The sequence below is a fragment of the Piliocolobus tephrosceles genome, chromosome 11 (genome assembly GCF_002776525.5).
Source record: "Piliocolobus tephrosceles isolate RC106 chromosome 11, ASM277652v3, whole genome shotgun sequence".
NCBI lineage: Eukaryota > Metazoa > Chordata > Mammalia > Primates > Cercopithecidae > Piliocolobus > Piliocolobus tephrosceles.
This window is the reverse complement of record NC_045444.1, coordinates 82,107,518-82,126,815: the sequence shown is the minus strand read 5'-3', so window position 1 is coordinate 82,126,815 and position 19,298 is coordinate 82,107,518. Positions and strand designations below refer to the sequence as shown.

The 19,298-nt window shown below is 36.2% G+C and overlaps 1 protein-coding gene across 1 annotated transcript in view; it reads left to right on the top strand.

Moving 5' to 3' along the window:
* Window positions 1–19,298, top strand: part of DNAH7 (dynein axonemal heavy chain 7) — a 358,505-nt gene that overhangs the window by 40,723 nt on the left and 298,484 nt on the right. The window contains exons 9-10 of the mRNA XM_023217897.2: window positions 5,157–5,282; window positions 11,510–11,629. Of these exons, the coding sequence (XP_023073665.1) occupies window positions 5,157–5,282; window positions 11,510–11,629 (246 nt within the window). The remainder of the gene's footprint in view (window positions 1–5,156; window positions 5,283–11,509; window positions 11,630–19,298) is intronic.

The window sequence follows — 19,298 nt, the reverse complement described above, 5'->3', positions numbered from 1 at the left end:
GTAAGTGATCAGATTTCTCTAAGAATGTTGATTATGTGACCATTTCTGTATATTTATACACTGATTATATATTTTCTTGAATGTATGTTTATAATTTATATATATAAATAAATGTATGTGTGTATGTATATATTTCATATACAGGCATGCCTCATCTTATTGCACTTTGCTTTATTGCACTTCACAGCTACTGTGTTTTTTGCAAATAGGAGGTTTGTGAGGTTTTTTTGGAGCTGAAGGTCTTTGTCAGACAAGTCTATTGGCATCATTTTTCTAACAGCCTGTGCTCACTTTATGTGTCTCTGTCAGTTTTGGTAATTCTTACAATATTTTAAGCTTTTTCCATTATTATTATATCTGTTATGGTGATCTGTGATCAGTAATCTTTGATGTTGCTATTATATAATTGTCTTGGAAAGCTACAAACTGCACCCATGTAAGATGGCAAACGATGTCAATAAATGTCGTGTGTGTTCTGACTCCTCCACCAACCAGTCACTCCCCCATTTCTCTTCCTCTCCTAAGGCCTCCCTAATTCCCTGAGACAGAACAATATTGAAATTAAGCCAAGTAACCCACGATGGCCTCTGAGTCGCACATCTGTCACTTTAAATCAAAAGCTAGAAATGATTAAGCTTAGTGAGGAAGACATGTTGGAAGCCAAAATAGGCCAAAGCTATGCCTCTTGTACCAGTTAGCCAGGTTGTGAATGCAAAGGAAATTAAAAGTGCTACTCCAGTGAACACATGACCGACAAGAAAGTGAAACAGCCTTATTGCTCATATGGAGGAAATGGTCTGGAAGAAGATCAAACCAGCCATGACATTTCCTTAAGTCAGAGCCTAATCCAGAGCAAAGCCCTAACTCTCTTCAGTTCTGTGAAGGCTGAGAGAGGTAAGGAAGCTGCAGAAGAAATGTTTGAAGGTAACAGAGGTTGCTTCATGAGGTTTAAGAAAAGAAGCTATCTCCATAACGGAGCAAGGGTTGAAAAATTAACTGTTGGGTTCTGCGTTAGGCCGTTCTTGTGTTGCTATAAAGAGATATCTGAGACTGGGTGATTTATAAAGAAAAGAGGTTTAATTGGCTCACAGTTCAGGTTTTACAGGAAGTATGGTGCTGGCACCTGCTTGACATCTGGGGAGGCCTTGGGAAGCTTACAATCATGGCAGAAGGCAAAGTGGGAGCAGGCGTCTCACATGGTGAGAGCAAGATCAACAAAGAGTGAGAGGGAAGATGCCACACACTTTTAAACACCCAGATCTTGTGAGAACTCACTGTTGCGAGGACAGTGCCAAGAGGATGATGCTAAACCATTCATGTGAAACCTGTCCCCATGACCCAGTTACCTCCCAACAGGCCCCACCTCCAACATTGGTGATTACATTTCAACATGAGGTTTGGAGGGTATATACAAACTACAGCAGGGACTGTGCTGGTACCTGGGTGTTGGGATCAATTGTTCCCCAAACCTCAGCATCACACAGTATGCCCATGTAACAAACCTGCACTTATACCCCCTGAATCTAAAATAAAAGTTGAAATTATAGAAAAAATTTTGAAAGGCTATATCTACTATAGTGATTTGTCTGAGGGATCTTGGCAAAGAGAATTTAAAACTTTATGAAAGAGATTCACTGTTGTAGATGCCGTAAAGAACATTTGTGATTCATACAAGGTGGTAAAAATATCAACGTGAGCAGAAGTTTGGAGGAAGTTCAACCCTTATGGATGACTTTGAGTGGCTCAAGACTTCAGTGGAGGAAGTATGCAGATGTGTTGGAAAGATGTGTTGGAAGACAGAGAACAAGAATGAAAAGTGGAGCCTGAAGATGTGACTGAATTGCTGCCATCTCATGATAAAACTTGAACAGATGAGGAGTTGCTTCTTATGGATGAATAAAAAAAGTGGTTTCTTAAGATGGATTCTACTCCTGGTGAAGATGCTGTGAACACTAAACTGACAACAAAGGATTTAGAATATTATGTAAGCTTACTTGATAAGGCAGCATCGGAGTTTGAGAGGATTGATTCCAGTTTTGAAAGAAGTTCTAGTTGGGTGCAATGCTATCGAATACCATTGAATGCTACAGAGAAATCTTTCATGAAGGGAAGAGTCAATTGATTATGTGGCAGATGTCGTTGCTGTCTTACTTTTTAAAAATTGTCACAGCTTGGTTAGTTAGAAGCCATTAAGACCCTCCACCAGCAAAAGGATTATGACTCGCAAAAGACAGATGATTGTTAGTATTTTGTGGCAATAAAGTATTTTAAAATTAAGGTGTATACATTTTTTTTTTCAAGACAGGGTCTCACTCTGTTGCCCAGGCTGGAGTACAGTGGTGTGATCTTGGCTCACTGCAACCTCTGCCTCTGGGGTTCAAGCGATTCTCCTGCCTCAGTCTTCTGAGTAGCTGGTATTATTGGTGTGCACCACCACGCCCAGCTAATTTTTGTATTTTTAGAAGAGACTGGGTTTAACCATGTTGGCCAGGCTTATCTTGAACTCCTGACCTCAAGTGATTCACCTGCCTCAGCCTCCCACAGTGCTGGGATTACAGGTGTGAGCCACCGCTCCTGGCTTATTTTTTTCATTTGTAATTTTTTTGAGATATGGTTTCTCTGTTTCCCAGGTTGGAGTGCAGTGGCATGATCACAGTTCAGTGCAGCCTTAACCCCCCAGGCCCAAGTGATCCTCCCACATCAGTTTCCCAAGTAGTTGGGATCATGAGCGCATATCACTATGCCCAGCTAATTTAATTTTTTTTTTTTTTTTTTTTTTTTTAAGAGACGCAATCTCCCTATGTTGCTCAGGCTGGTCTCGAACTCCTGGGCTCAAGAAATCCTCCCACCTTGGCCTCCCAAAGTGCTGGGATTACAGGTGTGAGCCACTGTGCCTGGCCCTACATTTTGTTTTAAAGATACAATGCCATTGCCTGCTTAATAGACTACAATATAGCATAAACATAAGTTTTATATGCACTGAGAAACCAAAAATTTGTTAGATGTACGTAATTGTAATATTTGCCTTATGGGGGTGGTCTTGAACCAAACCTGCAGTATCTTCATTGTAAGCCTCTATACAACTAATTGTTCTTATGCTCTTTGTTTATTTATGTATTTAAGCCTAATGTTACATTTATGAGTTGATGGATCAATCGGTAGATGACTACACATAGACAGATGGAAACTAAGATGGTTAAAACATAAGTACTTGGTGGAAAGGATATGATATAGGTTTTTTTAATTCCCATAGCAACTAGCATAGACTTCAGATATGGTAGGGGCATAAAAGTTTGATTTTTGGGAACATTGGGAACATTGCAGAGTATATATATTTATAGAATGTATTTCAATTTGTTACATGGATGGAAATATAGAACACATAATGGGAATATCTCCTTGCTGTATATTTTCTCTAATAATAATTAACATTTAGGAATAAATCTCTTAAATAGTTTGAAGGATGGAACTTGTATGATTAGATAACTACTTCAGTTTTATTTTCTTTTATATCATTTAAAAACACCTGTAAGTGCAGTGGCTCACGCCTGTAATTCCAGCACTTTAGGAGGATGAGAAGAGCAGATCACTCGAGGTCAGGAGTTTGAGACCAGTTCTGGCCAACGTGGTGAAACCCCGTCTCTACTGAAAATACAGAAGTTAGCTGGGCATGGTGGCGCATGCTTGTAATCCCAGCTACTCAGGAGGCTGAGGCAAAGAATTGCTTGAACCCAGGAAGTGGAGGTTGCAGTGAGCTGAGATTGTGCTACTGCACTCCAGCCTGGGTGACAGAGTGAGATTCCATCTCAAAAAAAAAATAAATAAAATAAAATAAAATAAAAAAATTTTAAAAAGCCCCAAATTATTTCCCATTCCACACATACACACACAAAAAGTTATGTACCCATTTTTCCATATCCTCTGTGGAGAACAACTTTTCTCCTGGGAAAGACAAAAATCATCCTTCATAATTGCAAAGGCGATACAGTCACACATGAAAAATTGAATTCAACTTACTATATACACATAAAATATAAATGTTTAAATATATTCTGAAAGATGAAGATGGCACATTTCAATATATAAAAGATGATTATGAAAGTCTTAAGAGTTACAGAATACCGTTGATTTTTAACACGGGGGTAAGGGCCACTGAGCCCCTATACCACATGTAAGTTTTGACTTCCCCAAAGCTTAACTATTAATACCCTACTGTTCACTGGAAGCCTTCCTGATAAACATAAACAGCCAATTAACACATATTTTATGTGTTATATGTATTATATACTTAATTCTTACAATAAAATAAGCTAGAGAAAAGAAAATTTTATTAAGAAAATCATAAGAAAGAGAAAATATATTTACTATTCATAAAGTAGAAGTGGATCATCTTAAAGGTCTTCATCCTTGTAATCTTTCCATGGTGGTAGTGATAGAGGAGGAGGAGGAGGAGGGGAAGAAGGAGGGGGAGAAGGACGGGGAGCAGCAGGAGGGGAAGGGAGAGGGAGATTGGTCTTGCTGTAGGGGGAGCGGGTGGTAGAAGTGGAAGAAAATCCACATGTAAGTGAATGTGCACAGTTCAAACCTGTGTTATTCAAGGGTTAACTGTAAATGTGTCTTCAAATAAGAACATTAGTGTTTGTGATTTATAAATGATGTTTACATATTAACAGAGGGTAAAGTTCAAGGGGATTTCTATAGGAAGGTTGGACTATATCCTTAAAATGTTTTAAAAATAAAAATAAAGGAGGAATTTTAAAAATAAATGGAAAATTTTAATGTATGTCCTGAAATTAGTAAAGAATATTTGAAGATGTTTATGAGAGATAGCTGGCTGCTGTTTTCATTTGTTCATTGTAAATTATTTGTGGATTCAATAAGATCAAGTATTTGGGGATAAAAATTAGTTACCTTTTGTATTAAAGATTTAAATCTAATTTCAGAATCATTAATTTTTATAATGAAACTGCACTAAACCATAAAACCTATGATCTTTATATATTTTAAAACATAATTGCTTGTTTTGTTATTATCATGAGAAATACAGCACATATTTTATTAAAATTAAACCATTATTACCCAAAATATACAGTTACTATAAAAATACTTTTTTTTGACTTTGAAAGAATGTAACTGAATATTTTCTTCGTTTTCAGAATGGAAATTCTGCCAAAACCTTGGAGGAAGTCTTTTTTAGCTGCAAGCAGTTATATTAGGGATCACTTAAATGCAATGAACCCCACAATGCTGGCTGTACTAGATTTGTGGCACAGCAATTTTAAGTGAGTATATGTGGCCTTAAGGAGGTTTTTAAAATATAGAGGGAAGTTGTTTTACTATATCTTAATTATTTCTTTTACTATTTTAACTGCAAAGTAAAACATTACCATTTAAACGTAAGTATTCAAACATGGTTTTAAATAAACAACATAGTATATAGAGCAAAAAGTGAACATTGCTTTTCTAAAATGTTAAAATTTTTAATGTTTTGTGTACATAGTAGATGTATATATTTATGGGGTACATGAGATATTTTGGGAGAGGCATGCAATGAGGAATAATCACACTATGGAAAGTTTGGTGTCCATCCCCTCAAGCATTTTTCCTTTGTGTTACAAACAATCCAGTTATACTCATTTAGTTATTTTTAAATGTACAATTAAAATATTATTGACTATAGTCCTCCTGTTGTGCTATCAAATACTAGGTCTCATTCATTCTAACTATATGTTTTCTTGTACCCATTAACCCAATTCTGCTCTCAATGGACTCTGATGCATTCTTTGGCATGTCAGTTGTGTTTTTCAACTCTAGAATTTCTGCTTTATTTGTTTTAATTATTTCGATCTCTTTGTTAAATTTATCTTATAGAATTCTGAATTCCTTTTCTGTGTTATCTTGAATTACTTTGAATTCCAAGGACATTCATTTTGCTTCAGTTTCTGATACTATGAATAATGCGTCAGGAAATAACCTTGTACATGTGTTACTATTCACTGATCCCTCTGTTTACATGGGATAGAGTCACAAAAGTGGGTATCTAGATCATAGCATATTTATGTTTTTATTTTAGTATATTTTGTCGGACTTTTTTTCCAGAAATGTTTGATACTTTACATTTTTACTAACAGTAAATGAGAACTTCTTTCCCTAAAATTCTAACTATGTGTATTACACTATTTGTCAATCAATATAAAATGCTATATCATCATTACTTCCATTTTCCTTTGCTAGACTACTAGGGAATTTGAACATCTTTTTATGTATTTGTTAGTTATTTGAATATGATTGTGAATTCTCTACTTATATCTTTGTCAATGTTTTGTTGGTTCTTCGTCTTTTCTTATCAATTTGATAACCTCTTAGAATAATAGAGGTTTTAGTTCTGTGTCTAGTACCTGAAACAAATCAAACAACTGCTAAAACTCAGGTTTATAATTTGTCCGTTGACTTTGTTTATAGTTTCCTTTGACACTCTGAAATTAAAAATTTTTTATACTGTTAAATATGTCTCTGTTTTCTTCTGAATTCTCCTAGTCTTGGTTAAGAAGGTCTCCTTATTTAGTAAGTTGTGTATGAGATCTTCCTGGCTACCTAGTAAATTTTTTTTTTTTTTTTTTTAGCATTTTAGTTTTTTGACCACTGAAGGTTATTTTTACCTATGATGTAGAATGAAATTCATTTTTATTTTCTTCCAGATAGCCAGTTGTACCAGCATCATTTCTTAAACAATCTACCTTTTCCCCCTTGATGGAACGAACTATCACCTTTGTCATGGATTAACTCTTCAATCTATAGAAATCTACAGAATTTATAGTAATCAGAATGTCTTTCTGGATTCTCTATTTTTTTTTCCTGTAATCTTTGAATCTCTTTCTGTACAAGTACAGTATTAATTTGATTAGGGTGACTCTGTGGTATGTGCTTATATTTGGTGAGAGTAATCCCAACTCTATTTTTTATACTCTTCTTGGCTATTTTGTAAACATTTACTTTTCCTTATTAAGTTTTAGCCTATTTTATTTAATTCAAAAGAAAGATGGAAAGAGAAAAATTGATGTTTTGATTGGAATATATTAAGTTTTTATATTAATTTTCGAAAATAGATGTGTCATTAAATTAAGAAGCACTTTGAGGCTGGGTATTGTGGCCCACGCCTGTACTCCTAGCACTTTGGGAAGCTGAGGCGGGTGGATCACAAGGTCAGGAGTTCAAGACCAGTCTTTCCAAGATGGTGAAACCTCATCTCTACTAGAAATACAAAAATTAGCTAGATGTGGTGGCAGGTGCCTGTAATCCCAGCTACTTGGGAGGCTGAGGCAGGAGAATTGCTTGAACTGGAAGGCAGAGGTTGCAGTGAGCCGAGATCACTGAGATCACGCCATTGCACTCCAGCTTGGGTGACACAGTGAGACTCCCACTCAAAAAAAAAAAAAAAAAAAAAAAAAAAAGCACTTTTGCTCATATCCTATGTATCTTTCAATATTCAGTCTTGTGTATATATTTCAGTAAGAGTTTGTATTTTTTATGTAGATTTTCGGTTTACAGAGTTCCCTCTCATTTCCTCTTTATAGCAGAATTTCTTTATAAATTTTGACTGATTCCCTTTTGGGAGGAAAACTTGGGCATGAAGTTTCACTTCAGTGCCTTTCTAGGAAGCTCTGCGTCCTCCATCTGGGTCAATTATTTGAGTTTATTTTTCCCTCCCCTCTTCATTTTCAGTTGCACACTGTGGAACTCTCTGAACTTACAGACTTGGCTTACTTTGCTGAATGAACCCAGGTCTGCAGAATGTAATGGGATTATACAGGGTTTCTAACACGTATTCTGACCTTCTACATACTTCAGGGGCCTCTGGTGACTTCAGAGAATGGGCTAGGATCCTTAAAACTGGCTTTAGCTTTCAGAATACATACTTCTAGGAAATACATTCTTCCATCTTTCCATTGTACAGTATGGATTTCTTTGTCTGTTTAATTTGACTTATACTAAGTAGGTAGAGGCTACTTCATTGCCCCATTTTTTTTCATTTCTTTTCTTTTGAATACTGGAGCTCAAATACCTCTTCTCAGCTGACAACGCCCATGATCTAATTTTGCATGCAGTCATGAGGTCATGTATATCACTTTCACAAATTATGTTTCCATACATTAGTACATTTCATTTTCAAAACACCACCACAAGTTATTGTTTTCTTTTATATTCATTTTCAGAACACGCTGAGCTGGACACTGAAGGATGCGACTCCATGACCTACTATTGTCCATAAAATGCTAGACTTAGTCTGTTAGATGATTTCAGGAGGCAAGAGATAAGAAAATGAAAAGGGGGAAGAAAAAGTAACAAAGCTGAAATTTAAAAAACAATAAAAAGTGTATGTGTCCAAAATTAGGCTCCAGGTTGTGGTGACAGAGATGTTAGCAGCAACTGAAGCAAACTTCAAGGCATCCATGATAAAGACAAATGGGAAAGAAGCCTTGCAGTCTGTGGGTAAAAAGAAAGCTCCACAAGCTCCTATGTTGCCTTTGAAAGCCTAGGTTGTTTTTATTCTGTATGTGAGTATTAAGAGTAGGGGGACAGCCAACAAGGGCAGTAGTAGGCAGCATTGATATGAAGGGCATGCTTCCGGTGGCCGTCATTTACCCTGAATCTCAGCAGACCTTAAAAATATATGACATCTCTATGTGTGGCAGTGGGTTGGGGAATGTTAATGCAAAAACTTGTCTGAGTGACTCTAAAACACATGAGTTTGGAAACCTGTTAAGATGCTCTCTAGAAAAGATGTTGAAATTCATGTTATTGGTATTTACACTTATAGAACCCACTTAATGTCACAGATAGGCTTTGAAATGCAGTCATACCCTACACAACACATATTTTTGCTTGTAAAATGGTGCATATATGAAGATCACAAGAGAATGTAGAAATTACAGTGTAATATAAATCATCATAGTTGAATGTAAAAGCAGATGTCTAAGAAAGTTAAGCTCATTTTAAAAGATGAAATGGCTTTTAAAAATTTATTATTTGACAAAGATGAATCTAGGAAAATAATTACTAGATCAGAACACTATAATCGATTTACCATACAGCACACAGGATACAAATGAAATAATTTTTAAACATGTTAAAAAGATGCTTAACCTAACTCATAATACAAGACATGTAAAGAGATTGAAATTAAAACTATACTGAGAAACCATTTTCCCCACAAATTACAAAATATGATAGCCCATTTTGTTAGTAAGGCTTGAACAAATGGGCTCCGTTTTGAGGGAATCCCAGCCATACCTATCAAAATTACAAATTACACGTAACACTTGAATCCAGCAATTTCACTTTTGGATAAGTATTGTACAGATGTACCCGAGAATGCAGGAAGTTATATAGTTATAATGCTATTTATGGTGGCATTTGTTTATAAGAGACTGGAAACAAGCCAGCATCCATTGATAGCCTAGTTAAATAAGTTATACTATACACAATGGAATATTATGTAGTTATAAAATATGAGTGAGAAAAATCTCGATGTGTTAATATGAAAAAGTCTCCAGGAGAAGATAATTAAGTGAAAAAAGAAAGTGCAGGACACTGCCTGTAGTATGCTACTTTGAAAGTTACAAAAAAGGAGAACTGGCAAAAGCAAAACATGTTCCTAAGAAAGGGAAAATTTTATGGGACAACCAAGAAATGTAGACAGTTCGAGTGAGATTTCTGTGGGAAACTTGGTCTTGGTAAGAAAAGAGAAGATTAGTTTTGAGAACCAGAGAACAAAGGTAGAGACTGACTTGATGCTGAGTCCAGAGTATTGGGCCAGGACTATTGAAATTCCTCCTGCCTGAAAATCAGTGACAGAGCCACGGGTCAGGGTGGGTTTCAGCTTGGGGTGAGCATTAAGTGACAGTTGTGAGGGTAGGAGGGATATGTGACTGACAGATGGGTCTGCAGAAATTCACTTCTGATTGGATATGGGAAGATTTATAGGAAGAGTTCAGAGGCAATCCTGAGTTTCATGGTCTGGGTGATTTGAAGCTATTTGGTTCTACTAATATAAAATTGAAATCAAGAAGTTATTTTGGTGATTAGAAGACTCATCATCATGAAACTTTTAAAGAGACTTGCATTTCCTTTTGCTAACCAAATTGAAGCTAACACATAGTGAGTAATATCTTTTTTCCTGATCCTTTCTATTGTCTTAAACCAATGATTTAAACTATTGTTCTACTGCTGGGTTATTGTAGGGACCATCCTCAGAATGCAAGAACAGTGTCTGGTAGTATTTTTCCTGTTTTCTTAACAGTTCATCCTATTGACCAAATGGGCAATGTTATTTGTAGAGATTTCATGGGAAAGTTATTGTACTGTGTAAAACCTTTCAATCTCAAAACATCAAAGATGGTATTCTGTGCCTCAAATTCTATTTCAAATCGAATATGAAGAAACTAAGGAAAATTGGTGTGGTGGCTCAAAGGCAAGGTGAATTCCAGAGCTTGTGCCCTTGCAACTACTACTTATTCAGTGCTATCTCACACCACAGGCATCTGCATCCTGATTACAGCTGCAATTTTAAAATGTAAAATAATGTTGAAAGCATTAACTAGGAAGCTAAAGAGATCAGATTATGTTTACGATGTACTATTATGCTATATTTTAGACATATTTTATTTAAAACATCACATTGCTCAGTTATGCAGAATAACACATTGGTTCTCTAGCAATGGTTATACCTACTTTGTGCCTAATTGTTATCAATGTCATGTATGGAGTACATTATAACTCAGATGAATTTTAGCTTGTGGAAGAAATGTAAGGAAATGGATTTGAAATGTGTTTTGTTTACTAACCAGTATTTTACATTGGTCGTTAAGGAAACATTAAATGTGATTTTTTTAAGAACACGATGACACTAATGCTAATATTATCTTTCATTTTTGTTAACCTGACAGAGAAAATACTTAGATGAGTAAACCATGTGTATAACAAAGATCTATAACATTGTAGTCAAAAGAGGGTTTGTACTGAAAGTTGTTGACTCCCATAATCCCTGTGTTCTTTAAAAAATCAGACAGGCTCGAAAGGTTCTTGATTAGATGTGAGACTCCTTCACCCCATGGCTACCTGAAATGAGGGCCACTTTCTTTTCAGAGAGGCTGCAAATTTTTTTCAGAGCAGTGGATCCTAGAAGCATTGAGCCCTCCCTCTTTTCCTGTTTAAATTATTACGGTTTAAAAGCAAAACCAGTTTTAACTATTCTTCATATCCCAGTTATTGCAACTTTCTTCTACTTCACAGTGAAGTTACATATTTTGTTGTGTTCCTATTGAATTTAATTATATGAATTATTTTTAAAATTAGAATATCTCGTGTTCTTTAACATTTAATTATATGGAACCCAATTTTTTAATGATTAAACCTAGGAATATGATATTTTAAAGAAGGGACCAATTAATAAAATATTAAATACCAAAAAAGGTCATTGTTAAATTACTGTTTATTTTATCTCTTGCAGAAAATTACGTTTAGTTGATATCAAAGAATTTCACAATCGCCAGGATGCATTAGAGCTGTCAAGTTTTCAGAACATTATCATGAGACACATGGAATCTGCCAAAGAGACTCTACTTAAAATGTAAAGGTTTGAAATTTCATGTAGGAAAGCATAAGTTTAAAAATATGATGATGGACTACTGCATTTTAACTGCTTTTAGAAGATCCAATTTTAATATGTTTTAAATCATTTCTACATGATTTAAATATAATATCTTTAATTATCTTAGTCTGTAATATTTGTCCAGATGTTCTACGCAGCATAGATTGTGCAGAAACTAAAATGTTCATGACAAATGGTTACTTTTTTCTAAATGTCTGGTTTGTACCTATCCTTTGAGAGGGGTGCTGAATACCTTGAGAGAATGGTTACCTACTCATTATTCACCAGATATTTATTTGTCATCTACTGTTAATACGTGCTAGGCTCTTTACCTCCTTTCATTATTTTTTTGGATGAGGAAAGCAGAAGAGTTTAAATAATGATTAAGTGGGGAAAGTATATCATTTAAATGAATTTTAAAATGTCACTGGAAGGCAGACCTATCAAATGATAATTGAATATCTCTGTGGATTGGCTTTTCATAATGGAATAGCCACATATGATAATTCATAATCTGGCAACCAGATGGTATGCTTTGAAACAACTTAGGAAAATTCTTTCTCTCATGGGTCATTAAGTTATTGTAAATAGGACATTAAAATTAGGTCAAATTTAAGACAGCAGAGAACATAAAACTGCTAGCATAGCTTCATGATTTTTAGAAGTTACTTAGAAAGATATCTTCATAATTTGAGATAAAATATTTCCATTATCTTGCTTTCTTCTCCAATGTGTTAGAATAAAATTCTTTGTCTGATATTACTTGAAAAAACTTTAGCCTTCTATTTTATATTAGTATTTAGTTACTGTAAAAACAGAGTTAAGAGGCGATAAAATGAAAACCATAATTAATTACAGAGAAGAAAGTGACCTCTTAAGGACAGGATACAAATAAATTATCTTGATCTGTAACTTCTGGGTTCTACCCTAGGAATACATTACCACTGTAAATTTTAGTTCAATGGGTGTCAAATTACAGAGTAGAGTACAAACCTTTATTGAATTATTTTTTGCTGAGAAATGCAGATTGATTAGCTGTATCTCTTGATGCTTCCTGATTGATTCTCAGGGAAGAACTCTCTGACCATATTTTAAGTAGTGAGCCAGAAAGTGTTTATCATGACCAAAAGGCAGAACATCAGCTCACAGAAAAGAAACAATTAGCAAATGATTAATTATGACTTCTACCCCAAACCCAAATGCCTTTTTGTCATCCTCATCTTCCACTTTTACTCACAGTGTGTGGTTTATCACCCAGACTTCTGGAAACCCGCTTTTCTGTGCTGCTGTGTTTGTCTAGTTCTTCTTCCATTTATCTTTTTCTGGCTTTACTTATTATTATTCCCTACAAGGAGGGTTCCCCAGATCTTTGTTGTTATCTCTCTTCTTTATATTCTCTTAACAATTTCGTGATTTCATCTGCCTCAAGATTTTGTATTCTGAGCTTTAGGCCTGTCTTACCAATTTTTAAAATTGATACATAATTGCACATATATATAGGGCACATATATTAATGGAATATTTTGATGCATTCATACAATGCGTAATGATTCAATTAGGGTAATTAGCATATCCATCACCTCAAACATTTATCATTTCTTTGTGTTGGGAGCATTCCAAATCTTCTCTTCTAGCTATTTTGGAATATACTATAAATCCTTGTTAACTGTAGTCACATTACATTGCTATCAAACACCAGAACTTATTCCTTCTATCAACTGTATTTTTGTGCCTAGTAACCAACCTCTCTTTATCCTCCATCCCATCCCTGCCCCTCCTACTTTCTCTTAACCACCATTCTACTTACAACCTCCATGACATCAACTTTTTTTTTAGCTTCCACATATGAATAAGAGCATGTGATATTTATCTTTATGTACCTGACTTATTTCAATTAACACGATATCCTACAGGCTCATCCATGTTGCTGCAAATGACAAAATTATATTAATTTTTATGACTGAATAATATTTCATTGTATATATAAACTACATTTTATATACTATATTTTATATACATTTTGTATTTTATTTACATTTTATGTACTATACACAAACAGACATACACACACTATATTTTCTTTATCTATTCACCCACTGATGGGCCCAGGTTGATTCTGTATTTTGGCTATTGTGAATAGTGCTGCAATAAACATGGGAGTGCAGCTATCTCTTTGATTTATTGATTTCCTTTCTTTGGGGTATAATTGCTGAATTACATGGTAGTTGTAATTTTAGTTTTTTGAGAACCTCCATAGTGTTATCTATAGTGGTCGCACAAATTTGTGTTCCCAACAGTGTATGAAAGTTCCCCTTTTTGCCAAGAATGGTGGCTCACACCTACAATCGCAGCACTTTGGGAGGCTGAGGTGGGTGGATCACTTGAGGTCAGGAGTTTGAAACCACCAATCAACATGGTGAAACCCTATCTCTACTAAAAATACAAAAATTAGCAGGGTGTGTTGGCGCACACTTGTAATCCCAGCTACTTGGGAGGCTGAGGTGGAAGAATCACTTGAACCTGGGAGGCGGAGCTTGCAGCGAGCCAAGATCACACCACTGCACTCAAGCCTGGGTGACTAAGCGAGACTCTGGCTCAAGAAGAAAAGAGAGAGAGAGAGAGAGAAAGGGAGGGAGGGAGGGATGGATGGACGGAGGGAGGAAGGAAGGAAAGAGTTCTTTCTCTGCATCCTTGCCAGCATCTATTATTTTTTGTACTTTTGATAGTAGCCATTTTAACTGGAGTGAGATGATATCTCGGTGTGCTTTTGATTTGCATTTCCTCGATGAATAGGAATGTTGGGCATTCTTCGTATACCTGTTGGCTATTTGTACGTTTTATTTTGGGAAATGTTTATTTAGATCAATTTGCCCATTTTTAGTGAGATTATTTGGATTTTTGCTGTTGAGTTTTCTGAGTTCTCTATGTATTCTGGTTATTAATCCTTTGTACAATGAATAGTTCGCAGACATTTTTTCTCATTCTATAGGTTGTCTCTTTACTCTGTCTAGATAGTTTCCTTTGCTATGCAAAGCTTTTTAGCTTGATGTTATCCTGTTTGTTAATCTTTGCCTTTCTTGCCTGTGCTTTTAGGTATTCCTCAACATGTCTTTGCTCAGACCCAATGTAACACTGAATATCTTTAATTGAATGTCATGAATCTCAGCATGTCCCTAGCAATGCTTATTCTCTTTCTTCCAAATCTGCTACTCTTCCTGTTGTGAACCATTATGAGGCCAAGTTGAAAACCTTGGGACTTTTTTGTTCTCTTTTGAAATTTCATGTAGGAAAGCATGAAATTTTAGCTCTGCTTCCAGGGATACCCAATGTATTGCCATTCCTTTTTATTGAGAAATAATTCATTTACCATAAAATTCACTACTTTAATGTGTACAATTCAGTAGCTGATAATATACTTGTAAGGTTGTGCAGCCATCACCACTAATTCCAGAACATTTTCATTTTCACCATGCAATATAGTGTGGATGCTTGTCTCCTCCAAATCCCATATTGAAACGTCATCCCCAGTGTTGGAGGTGTGGCCTGGTAGGAGGTGTTTTGGTCATGGGGGCAGATGACTCATGAATAGCTTGGTTCTGTCCTCATGATAATAAGTGAGTTCTTGCTCTGAGTTCACACAAGATCTGGTTGTTTAAAAGTGTGTGGCACCTTCCTCCTTGCTCTCGTCCACTCGCTCCGGCCATGTGACATGACTGCTCCCCCTTCACCTTCTGCCGTAATTATAATGTTCCTGAGGACTTCACTGGAATCAGATACTAGAACCATGCTGGTGCAGCCTGTAGAATTATGAGCCAATTAAACCTCTTTTCTTTGTAAATTACCTGGTCTCAGATATTTCTTTATAGCAACACAAGAATGACTTAATGTTCCCTAGAAAGAAACTCTGTACCTGTTAGCAGTCATTTCCCATTCTTCCACCCAAAGGTGCCTGGTAACTATACTAATAATATTTTTTGTCCCTGTGAATTTCCCTACTCTGGACATTTCATCTCAGTATGAAATGGTCATTTTGCCTGGCTTCTTACAGGAAGCATAATGTTTTCAAAGTTCATATATGTATTCATATATGGTCATTTATGCCTGGCTTCTTACAGGAAGCATAACGTTTTCAAAGTTCATTCATATTATAGCATGTATCAATATGTCATATCTTCTCATGGCCAAATGATACTTCATTGTATGGATATAAGACATTTTATTTATCCAGTCATCAGGTGATGGACATTTGGGTTGTTTCCACTTTTTGGCTGTTTTTGCTATGAACAATTTATTTTGCATAAATACATTTTTAAGTTCTCTTGACTGTATGCCTAGGAGTGAAATTGCTAGGTTATATGATAATTCTAACTTTTTGAGGAACATTTGCACTATTTTCCAAAGTGACTATAAGATTTCACATTCCTAACAATTTATGAGGGTTCCAGTTGCTCCACATACTCTCCAACACTTGTTATTGTCTATCTTTCTGCTTGTAGCCATCCTCGTGGTTATGAAGTTGTATCTCACTGTGATTTTCGACTTGCATTTCCCTAATGACCAATAATGTTGAGTATCTTTTTATGGGCTTATTGTCTATTTGTCATTTTTGGAAAATGTCTATTCAAACCCTTTGCTCTTTCTTTTTTTTTATTTTATTTTATTATACTTTAAGTTCTAGGGTACATATGCATAACGTGCAGGTTTGTTACATATGTATACCTGTGCCATGTTGGTGTGCTGCACCCATCAACTCGTCAGCACCCATCAATTCATCATTTATATCAGGTATAACTCCCCAATGCAATCCCTCCCCCCTCCCCCCTCCCCATGATAGGCTCCAGTGTGTGATGTTCCCCTTCCCAAGTCCAGGTGAACTCATTGTTCAGTTCCCACCTATGAGTGAGAACATGCGGTGTTTGGTTTTCTCTTCTTGTGATAGTTTGCTAAGAATGATGGTTTCCAGCTGCATCCATGCCCCTACAAAGGACGCAAACTCATCCTTTTTTATGGCTGCATAGTATTCCATGGTGTATATGTGCCACATTTTCTTAATCCAGTCTGTCACTGATGGACATTTGGGTTGATTCCAAGTCTTTGCTATTGTGAATAGTGCCGCAATAAACATACGTGTGCATGTGTCTTTGTAGTAGAATAATTAATAATCCTTTGGGCATATACCCAGTAGTGGGATGGCTGGGTCATATGGTACATCTAGTTCTAGATCCTTGAGGAATTGCCATACTGTTTTCCATAATGGTTGAACTAGTTTACAATCCCACCAACAGTGTAAAAGTGTTCCTATTTCTCCACATCCTCTCCAACACCTGTTGTTTCCTGATTTTTTTAATGATTGCCATTCTAACTGGTGTGAGATGGTATCTCATTGTGGTTTTGATTTGCATTTCTCTGATGGCCAGTGATGATGAGCATTTTTTCATGTGTCTGTTGGCTGTATGAATGTCTTGTTTTGAGAAATGTCTGTTCATATCCTTTCCCCACTTTTTGATGGGGTTGTTTGTTTTTTTCTTGTATATTTGTTTGAGTTCTTTGTAGATTCTGGAAATTAGCCCTTTGTCAGATGAGTAGATTGCAAAAATTTTCTCCCATTCTGTAGGTTGCCTGTTCACTCTGATGGTAGTTTCTTTTGCTGTGCAGAAGCTCTTTCGTTTAATTAGATCCTATTTGTCAGTTTTGGCTTTTGCTGCCATTGCTTTTGGTGTTTTAGACATGAAGTCCTTGCCCATGCCTATGTCCTGAATGGTACTATCTAGATTTTCTTCTAGGGTTTTTATGGTAATAGGTCTAACATTTAAGTCTCTAATCCATCTGGAATTAATCTTCGTATAAGGAGTAAGGAAAGGATCCAGTTGCAGCTTTCTACTTATGGCTAGCCAATTTTCCCAGCACCATTTATTAAATAGGGCATCCTTTCCCCATTTCTTGTTTCTCTCAGGTTTGTCAAAGATCAAATGGCTGTAGATGTGTGGTATTATTTCTGAGGACTCTGTTCTGTTCCATTGGTCTATATCTCTGTTTTGGTACCAGTACCATGCTGTTTTGGTTACTGTAGCCTTGTAGTATAGTTTGAAGTCAGGTAGCGTGACACCTCCAGCTTTGTCCCTTTGACTTAGGATTGTCTTGGCAATGCGGGCTCTTTTTTGGTTCCATATAAACTTTAAAGCAGTTTTTTCCAATTCTGTGAAGAAACTCATTGGTAGCTTGATGGGGATGGCATTGAATCTATAAATAACCTTGGGCAGTATGGCCATTTTCACGATATTGATTCTTCCTATCCATGAGCATGGTATGTTCTTCCATTTGTTTGTGTCCTCTTTGATTTCACTGAGCAGTGGTTTGTAGTTCTCCTTGAAGAGGTCCTTTACATCCCTTGTAAGTTGGATTCCTAGGTATTTTATTCTCTTTGAAGCAATTGTGAATGGAAGTTCATTCCTGATTTGGCTCTCTGCTTCTCTGTTACTGGTGTATAAGAATGCTTGTGATTTTTGCACATTAATTTTGTATCCTGAGACTTTGCTGAAGTTGCTTATCAGCTTAAGAAGGTTTTGGGCTGAGACGATGGGGTTTTCTAAGTATACAGTCATGTCATCTGCAAACAGGGACAATTTGACTTCTTCTTTTCCTAACTGAATACCCTTGATTTCTTTCTCTTGCCTGATTGCCCTAGCCGGAACTTCCAACACTGTGTTGAATAGGAGTGGTGAGAGAGGGCATCCCTGTCTTGTGCCAGTTTTCAAAGGGAATTTTTCCAGTTTTTGCCCATTCAGTATGATATTAGCTGTGGGTTTGTCATAAATAGCTCTTATTATTTTGAGGTACGTTCCATCAATACCGAATTTGTTGAGCGTTTTTAGCATGAAGGGCTGTTGAATTTTGTCAAAAGCCTTTTCTGCATCTATTGAGATAATCATGTGGTTCTTGTCTGTGGTTCTGTTTATATGCTGGATTACGTTGATTGATTTGCGAATGTTGAACCAGCCTTGCATCCCAGGGATGAAGCCCACTTGATCATGGTGGATAAGCTTTTTGATGTGCTGCTGAATCCGGTTTGCCAGTATTTTATTGAGGATTTTTGCATCGATGTTCATCAGGGAGATTGGTCTAAAATTCTCTTTTTTTGTTGTGTCTCTGCCAGGCTTTGGTGTCAGGATGATGTTGGCCTCATAAAATGAGTTAGGGAGGATTCCCTCTTTTTCTATTGATTGGAATAGTTTCAGAAGGAATGGTACCAGCTCCTCCTTGTACCTCTGGTAGAATTCAGCTGTGAATCCATCTGGTCCTGGGCTTTTTTTGGTGGGTAGGCTATTAATTGTTGCCTCAATTTCAGAGGCTGCTATTGGTCTATTCAGGGATTCAACTTCTTCCTGGTTTAGTCTTGGAAGAGTGTACGTGTCCAGGAAATTATCCATTTCTTCTAGATTTTCTAGTTGATTTGCGTAGAGGTGTTTATAGTATTCTCTGATGGTAGTTTGTATTTCTGTGGGGTCGGTGGTGATATCCCCTTTATCATTTTTTATTGCGTCTATTTGATTCCTCTCTCTTTTCTTCTTTATTAGCCTTGCTAGCGGTCTGTCAATTTTGTTGATCTTTTCAAAAAACCAACTCCTGGATTCATTGATTTTTTGGAGGG